Raw genomic sequence first — 8,847 nt, 5'->3', positions numbered from 1 at the left:
CGCTCTTCGATTTTCTGTTGTGTTTTTTATCTTGCCCCTTGGGGTCTTTGTCTTTGCAAATTTCGTAAAATTTGTTAAGTGTTCGTCTCTCCTCCTTGGAGGAGTTGACGCTTATCTTTACCCCTTGGGGTCGTCGTCTTAGAAAATTTCGTAAAATTTTCTAAGTTTTTCCTCGCCTCTCCTGTCGTCACCTTAGAAAATTTCATAAAATTTTCTAAGTTTTTCCTCGCCTCTCCTCCTTGGAAGAGTCGGCGTTATCTTTTGCCCCTTGAGGTCGTCGCCTTAGAAAATTTCATAAAATTTTCTAAGTTTTTCCTCGCCTCTCCTCCTTGGAAGAGTTGGCGTTAGCTTTTGCCCCTTGGGGTCATCGCCTTAGAAAATTTCGTAAAATTTTCTAAGTTTTTCCGGTGATCCGTAGATCCCTTACTGCCCCCCTTGTCTGTTTAATATACCTTGGTTTTTTAAGCAGACAAGTTTATTCGAAGGGTGAATTCTTCTTACTTTTGGACAATATTTCTAAAAACTCATAGTTTATTTAAATTGCCAAAAATGTAACTAAGATGTGTTTAAAAAACTACATACATTATTGGTAGTACAGCTTTAGCTGTTTTACATTCCATGGATGCTGAATCTTCTTGCCGGAAAGGCTTTCCAAAATGTAGGTGCCAAGACGCAACACTTCTCTTATTCGGTAGGGTCCTTCCCAAGTTGGGCCCAGAGGTCCAGTATTTTTGGGTTTTGTACTCTGTGTTACCCTTTTCAATACTAGGTCTCATGGGATAAACCTTCGTTGGTTGACTTTTTTGTTGTAATATCGTGCTGCCTTCTGCTGGTAGGCGGCGAGGCGTAACTGGGAGTCGAGCCTTTTTTCTTCTAATAGGTCAAGTTCTCCATTCATGCCTTCTGTATTACCGTCGTCGTTGTAGACTACAGTTCTTAGAATTGGCGTCTCAATTTCTGTAGGCAGTACTGCCTCAACGCCATACGCCATGGAGAAGGGTGTTTCACCCGTGGTACTTTGGCTCGTCGTTCTGTATGCCCACAAGACCTTAGGAAGTTCCTCAGCCCATTTTCCCTTTAGATCGTTGAGCTTCTTCTTTAGGGTATACTTTAATATTTTATTGACTGCTTCGACTTGCCCATTAGATTGTGGATGTATCGGTGCCGAGAAATCCTTTCGAATGCCCAAGCTGTCACAGAATCTTCGTGTTGAGGCATTATCGAACTATTTCCCATTGTCGAACACTATCGAGTGGGGGACCCCGAACCTGCACACAATGTTGTTCCACATGAAATTGGTGCAAGCTGCCTCCATGGTTGTAGTCAGAGCCTTTGCCTCTGCCCACTTTGTATAGTAGTCTACTGCGACGATGGCAAACTTAAAGCCTCCGGGTGCAAGGTGTAATGGCCCGATTAAGTCGACCCCCTATTTGGCGAAGGGCCATGGACTAAGAATGAAGGTTAGGTTTTATGGGGGTGCTCTAGGAATTGTGGCATATCTTTGGCACTTATCGCAACACCGAGCGTATTGGTATACGTCCTTCTTAAGCGTGAGCCAGTGGTACCCTTGCCTCAAAATCTTAAGAGCTAAAGATTGCCCCCTGTATGATTACTGCAGACTCCTTCGTCGATTTCTTGAAGGACCTTCTGGGCTTCGTCACTGTCCAGGCACCGCTGTAAAGGTGTTGAATAGCCTCGGCGGTAAAGCAAACTGTCGTACAATAAGTATTTGGCGGCTCTATACCTGATCCGTCTGGCCTCGTATTTATAATTTGGAAGTTTTGCATCCATCAGGTATTGGACGAGCAGCGTCATCCAACTTTCGCCTGTTTGGATGATTAATTTCTCAATTATTTCCTTAATGGTCGGCCGCTCCAGTTCTTCAATAGGAACGACCCCTAGTGCGTCGGAGTCTTTTGAAGATGCTAGCTTTGCCAGAGCGTCGGCGTTGGTATTATTGGCTCGTGGTATCTGAAGTATCTCGTAGTTTTTGAACTTGATGAGTTCTTCCTTTACCTTCCTCAAGTATGCACCCATTTTCTCACCGCGCGCTTGGTATTCTTCTTTCACTTGCCCGACGATCAATTGAGAGTCGCTGAAGATGCTGAGCCTTTCAATTTTCAAGTGACTGGCCAGTCGCAGTCCCGCAATTAGCGCCTCATATTTTGCCTCATTGTTCGACGCCTTAAATTTAAATCGAACCGCTGAGGTAATCTTGTGACCTTCTGGGCGGATCAATAAGACGCCGGCTCCTGACCCGTTATCGCTCGACGCTCCATCCACGTAGAGTTTCCATTCTGTCCTCTCGACTTCTTCTGGTGTGGTGGGAGTCGGTCTATTGGAGAATTCAGCCAGAAAATCGGCCAGCGCTTGGCCCTTGATCGCTGCTCTTGGTACATACTTAATGCCGAACTTGCTTAACTCCACCGACCATTTGAGAAGTCGACTAGAGGTTTCAGGCTTTTACAGCGCCTGTCTCAACGGGGGATTTGTAAGAACCCGTATTGTGTGAGATTGAAAATAATGTCGAAGCTTCCTCGAGGCTACCATCAAGGCGAGGGCCAAGCATTCCATTTCGGTATATCTTGACTCGGCGTCGAGGAGTCTTTTGCTCACATAGTAGATTGGCAGCTGGACCCTTTCTTCTTCTCTTATTAGCACGGAGCTCACGGCGTGTTGTGACACGGAGAGGTATAGGCTAAGCTCTTCATCGGGGATGGGCTTTGACAGGATTGGGGGCTTGCCCAAGTGCTCCTTCAATTTCTGGAAGGCCTCTTCACACCGTGGTGTCCATTCAAAGCGCCTACTCCCTTTCAAAGCATTGAAGAAGGGGACGCACTTATCCGTCGCTTTTGATATAAATCTGTTTAGAGCGGCGACACACCCTGTCAACCTTTGCACCTCTTTTGGTTTAGTTGGGGACCGCATATCCTGCAGAGCTTTAATCTTTTCAGGGTTAGCTTCTATCCCCCGGTTACTGACCATAAAACCAAGAAATTTCCCTGATCTAACTCCAAAGGCGCATTTTTGGGGGTTCAGTTTCATGTGGTATTTTCTCAGTATACCAAATATTTCACCCAAATGGTCGACGTGTTGGGTGGCCCTGGCACTTTTCACAAGCATATCGTCGACGTAGACCTCCATTGATTTCCTGAGCTGTTGAGCAAACATCTTATTCACGAGCCTTTGGTAGGTAGCCCCCGCATTCTTTAGGCCAAAAGGTATTACCTTGTAGCAGTAGAGGCCCCTGTTGGTTATGAAGGATGTGTGCTCCTCGTCGGTTGGATACATGGGGATCTAGTTGTACCCAGAGTAGGCATCCATAAAGCTCAGTATTTCATGTCCTGCTGTGACGTTGACCATTTGGTTTATCCGAGGTAGTGGAAAACCATCCTTTGGGCAGGCTTTGTTGAGGTCGCTGAAATTGACGCTTGTTCTCCAACTTCCGTTAGGCTTGACTACTAGCACGGGGTTTGAGACCCATCGCGGGTAATGGGCCTCCCTAATGAACCCATTGTTGATCAATTTGTCGACCTCCTCTTTTAGTGCCTCGTACCTCTCTGGGTTCATCGGTCGACGCTTCTGGCGCTTAGGGGGATATGAGGGGTCAATGTTCAGAGAATGGCATATGACCTCCGAGTCGATCCCCTCCATGTCGGCATGATTTCAAGCGAAGACATCCAGGTTTTTCCTGAGGAAGCCCTCGACCTCAACCCTAAGTGATGGGGTTAGGTCTGAGCCTACTTTCAGTACTTTGGTTGGTTTGCCCTCATCGACTTGGATCTCCACCAACTCCTCGATGGGTTGAGACCATGTGACCTCCTCTTGGATCCTGGGATCTATGTCTTCGACGGTGCTTTGATAAACGATCCTGGCCTCATGCCTTCCCGGCTAGTCATATCCACGCAGGGCATCGGAGTATGCAATCCTAGCCTCATACTGATTGCTCTTCATTTCGCCCATGCCATTTGGGGTAGGGAATTTAACTTTTTGGTGGTAAATGGAGGTGACTGCCCTCAGCGCCTAGAGGGTTGGCCTTCCAATCACGGCATTGTACTGGGAACCCCCCCTTATTACCACAAAATTAGCCATTGTCGTGGCCTGTCGAGGTTTCTCCCCTGCGGTTATGGGCAACCGGATAGTCCCCTGAGGGATGACGGAGTCCCCTGTAAAGCCGTACAATGGCCTGGAGGTCTTTTCTAGCTGCTCCTTTGGAATCCCCATCTTTTCCAGGCAGTCAGAGTTTAGATGGTCTACTGAGCTCTCGTTGTCCACTAGGATCCGGCACACAGTATGGTTCCCGATCATGGCTTCTACCACCAATGCGTCGTTATGGGGGAAGTGAACTCCGCTGGTGTCGTCTTCATTAAACGCCACGTCAGTGCTGCTGAATCTTGGTGTTTTCACAGCGGAGACACTCCAGAACCTTTCTTGGTAAACCCCCTGGCCTCGTGGGCGTAGTCCTTCTGAGATCTCCTTGAGTCTCCCCCTATATAGGGGCCGCCGAGGACAGTTCGTATGACGCCGATAGGTTCTCGGTCCTCTGGGCGCTGGTTCTCCTTTCGGCGTCGACCGTCATTCTAGCCGCTGTGGCCATCGTTTCTAGGTCTCCGCTCGGCTTTGAACTCCTGGAGCCTCCCATCGCGGATTACTCTCTCGATCTCATCTTTAAGATCGGCGCAATCGTTGGTGTGGTGGCCGACGTCGCCGTGGAACCTGCAGTATTTTTTCTGGTTCCTTCGGCTAGGGTCTGACCTCATTGGCTCTGGGCGGCGCAATAGATTCCCGCGGCTGACCTGATTGAACACTTCCTCGGCTCCTACTATTAATTCATGGTAGGAATCATACCTTTGAAACGGTCGAGGCTTACGGTTCTCCTCTTGCCTCGGCTTCTTGGTTTCTGGGGTGTTCGACGTCGAAGCGGGCTGCTTGTTCCCGTTTCCTCCACCTTGTCGCTTCTTTCCATCATGCTTTACTGGCGTCGGCCCTTGTTCGGTCCCCTTGTTTTTGTTGGACCGGTGCTCAGGGTCATTCGCATCCGCTTCCTCGGCGTTTATGTAGCCTTGCGCTCATACAAGGAATTCCTTATAACTGGACGAGGGCTTTCGGTTCAGGTCTCTTTTGAAGGGAGTAATTTTCTTCATGCTAGACAATGCCCCCATCAAGGCCTCCCGGTCGGTTATGTCCATCGTGGCGGCGATAGCTTCCCCATACCTCGCAAGCCACTCTCTCAACGACTCGTTTAGCTTCTGGTATAGCGTCGTCAGATTCTGCTTTGGGGGGACATATTTTTTAATCCCTATGAACTGGAGGGAAAATGCTTCCTTCAACTCATCCCAGCTTGAGATAGAGTTTGGCTTTAGCCTTCAAAACCATCTTCGGGCAGAGTCCGTTAAATGGTTCTGGAAGGCTCGGCACATAATCTCGATCTCCTCAGCGTACCCGTGCAAGAGCATGTGCCCTGTGTACATCTCCAAATGGTCATCGGGATCCCCTCGACCATCATATGGTGGGATCGATGGCGACCTGTATTTATCGGGGAGAGGTGGCGCCATTATTTCTGCAGTAAATGGATGGTCGTGTGTGCGGCTAGGCGTGATGTCGACGTTTACCACCTCGGCCACTCACCCTATGTTCTTTTTTAGGCCGGCGACGTCACCTGTGAGTTTTTACTCTAGGTTGGCCATACGTTCCATAATGGCGCGCGCTTCTTCTGCCGAGATGGCTGAGCCAGCTACTCTCGACGCCTCTGCCCTTTGGACGTTGGGTCCGCCCCTTGCCTGTCCGCCTGCCTGTACTGACCCTGTGTCTCCCGGTGGGTTTCCTCTTGGGTTCTGGGGTAGTACCTCGGGGTTCCCCAGGCCTCTCGCTATCCGGTCCTTAGGAGCCCGGTGCCCGACGACCCTTAGACGGCTGCCAGAAGATTGGGAAGGTCGAGGCCTAGGATGGCCTCTATGGTTTTTGCTGTCCCCGATTCCTTCTAGGTCGTGTTGGCGGTCACTGGGGTTGTGGTTTTCAGCCATGGCAGCTTCCAGCAGCCTCGGGGCGTCTTCTAGAGGCGGCATAGAGTTCCTTCCGTCCAAATGCTCGACTACGGCCATTAGTCCACATACCAGGTCGGTTAGAGTGGTTAGTTGGGCCTGCATCTGTATAGGGTCCGGCTGCGGCACGTCTAGGGGCGGGACTTCATTTCTGACTGGAGGTGGACCTTCCTCCATCCCATCATTCACCGGATGTGTGGTGGTTTCGTCCATTTGGCTACCTTGGTTGATGGCCTCAATTCTTCTTCTTGGAGGCATGCTTGCTGACTGTGTTGTTGTTGGGGGTCAAACACATGAACCACAGATTCTGGGTTCGATCCCCAGCGGAGTCGCCAATTGTTGACGGTGAAAACTCGTCAACAGAAATAGGCCGGGTCACCTCAAGGTATCCCGTTGGATTACCTGCTTGATATTGACTGTATACTCAGTTTATGCAATGAAGTGTTTGTTGTATTTTGCGAATGGAGAGCAACATGAGGAAATATGCTTGAAGTAGAAGAACACACGGAATTTATAGTGGTTCACTCTGTTAATGAAGAGCTACATCCACTGTAGTGTTATATTTCTTTTGAGATTGTTACAATTTACATCATTTGCTGTTCTCTCGTTTTCTTTTCTCTCTTCAGAAGCCAACCCCCTAGCGTATGGGGCTTTGCCTTTTTTATAACCCAAGCTTTCTTCGTGGGTGATTTTCCTTCGTAGGTGGAAGTACTCGAGTGGCCTACTTTCTAGGCTAAGATCGTAACCCACTAATCACTTTTGGACTGTTCACTCAACCGTTGGGTCTTCTATTACGGCTCTGTGACTTCCTATAATCTGTTGCTTCCCACCGCAGGGCGGTTTAAGGGTTTATAATTAATGTCTGCACTGCAGTCACCTCGGGGGTCCCACGTTTATACGGTTGACGCTGTCCGGTTACGGCAGAGTCCAGGCGCAGACCACAACCTGGCCGACCTTAGCTAAATCGCCTTCCCGGACGAATCATATAAACATCGAAGGTTAATGGGGTCGGCGGCCTAAACGATCGACGCCTGCGTCCACGCAACCCCTGTGGGGCCACGTGGCATGCCATTGTTGGTTGACGTGTCCAATCGTATTTTCTGGTACAACATAGAGTAATTATTTTAGGTGATCAAAGTCCACCTTAATCAATGCAGTGATGGTTATGATCGCAAAGAAAGTGTGGTTTGTTTCTTGGGGAAAAAAAATCTATATAAAAAAATAGTCAATTGATGCATTTAGCCAAATAATTTCTTTTGGATTTGCTAACGAGTTAGCCATAATAAAGATTTCTCAATATGATACACATAAAGGTTAGGATATTGCACATCATGTGAATTATATTAATCATTTTCCAGATAAGGAGGAAATAAGCATGGGAAGTGAATAGTGACATCTGCCTTGTTTTTTTCCCTCTTTAATCATAGCATTTAGTTTGTAAAGCATTACCGTCCAAATATCTGAAAAATAAATTTATAAATTTAATACTTTCAAAATCATTATTTAAACTTAAAATATAATTATAATTTCAAAATTATAATTTATCATGATCCGATTTAAATCTTCTTATTAAACAAATTCTTACCATTCACAAACTGTGGACTTCCCCCCACGAAAGTAACCCCTTCCCACTTACCATCATTCTTGGTTATTTGGGACAAGCATATTCGACATACATTGGAACTCTGGGGCTTTTGATGTGTGCATGTTTGGGTTTGACTCCTATTACTTTTATTGTCTCTACTTGATCATAAGTTCGTAATTCGGTCTTTTGCACGGAGAAACTCAATTTTTTATACCCGACCCTTAGGTTGTTAGAATCTTGTCCAATATGTTTTTTTCAGATTATTCAACCTGGAAAAACCAGTTAGACTATTGCATTATGAGCTAAAATAAATAAATAAATAAATAAATAAATAAATAAATAAACCCCCGGGTCACAAACCCACCCCCCCCCCCCCCCGAAAGTAACCCCTCCCACTTACCATCATCCATGATCACAAAAGTTGCCATAAAATTCACGTGGCTTCCATTATTATTGGAGAAAAACAAAAGCCTACGGTTCACAAACTGTGGACTCCCTCCCCCCCCCGGATGATCACAAAAGTTGCCATAAAATTCAGGATGGAAGCTACCATCATCCATGATCACAAAAGTTGCCATAAAATTCACGTGGCTTCCATTTTTGACAATGACTTTGCCAGTGCCACCTGTTCTACTCACTGGAGCGGCCTTTTAACGTATGATATGATATTTGTGTTTTGTTTTTGTTTTTGTTTTTTTTGTTTTTTTTTATTTTTTTGTTTTTTTATTTTTGTTTTTTTCGGGAGTAAAGAAGAGTTAAACTGTGTTTAGAGTCGGTTTTATTTTTATTTTTTTTGAAAAAAAAGGAGAAAAATTGTGTTTGACATAATTAAAGATAAAAGAACAGAAATAAAAATAATTTTTTAATTTAGTATAAAATAGGAAAGAAATAAAAAATAATTTTTTATTTTTTGTTTCCATTTTCTACTCTCTCGAGCACAGAGAGATATTAATAGATTTTTTATACTGAAAATAATCTTTTTATAAAACTACCAATCGCATTTTTAAAAATAATTTATGTCTAAAATTAAAAATATTTTCATTTTTATTTTTTATTTTTTATTTTTTCTGTTTTTAATGTATTAAACCCTTCACAGGCGAAGTTAGAAGTAGTGCCGAGTAGACAGTGACTACCGGTAAGGTGAGCCGAACTCAAGAAGTGAAGAGGCGGTGAATTATTTCCTTCCTTGTTGCTTATTCTAAGGCACGTATAACTTTATGG

General features: G+C 45.8%; 1 protein-coding gene across 1 annotated transcript; it reads right to left on the bottom strand.

Annotated features, from left to right (window-relative positions):
* Positions 1-4,580: 4,580 nt before the first annotated feature.
* Positions 4,581-5,555, bottom strand: LOC112093727. The gene is made up of 3 exons (XM_024172731.1): positions 5,443-5,555; positions 5,147-5,340; positions 4,581-5,062 (listed from the first exon to the last, which is right to left on the bottom strand). The coding sequence occupies exons 1-3, from the start codon at positions 5,553-5,555 to the stop codon at positions 4,581-4,583; spliced, it is 789 nt and encodes a 262-aa protein (XP_024028499.1).
* Positions 5,556-8,847: the final 3,292 nt, after the last annotated feature.

Source organism: Morus notabilis, unplaced genomic scaffold (assembly GCF_000414095.1).
Source record: "Morus notabilis unplaced genomic scaffold, ASM41409v2 Scaffold1119, whole genome shotgun sequence".
Classification (NCBI taxonomy): Eukaryota; Viridiplantae; Streptophyta; class Magnoliopsida; order Rosales; family Moraceae; genus Morus; species Morus notabilis.
The sequence above is the reverse complement of the archived record's forward strand: the minus strand, read 5'-3'. Positions and strand labels throughout refer to the sequence as shown.

Bases quoted from the DNA above. Each gene is read 5' to 3' on its own strand.
- LOC112093727 (XM_024172731.1), bottom strand. From the start codon at position 5,555: ATGGCGCCACCTCTCCCCGATAAATACAGGTCGCCATCGATCCCACCA. The intron at 5,341-5,442 runs GTACGCTGAGGA...CTCTATCTCAAG, and splicing joins GGGCACATGCTCTTGCACGG to CTGGGATGAGTTGAAGGAAG. The intron at 5,063-5,146 runs GCATGAAGAAAA...TATGAGCGCAAG, and splicing joins CTTGATGGGGGCATTGTCTA to GCTACATAAACGCCGAGGAA.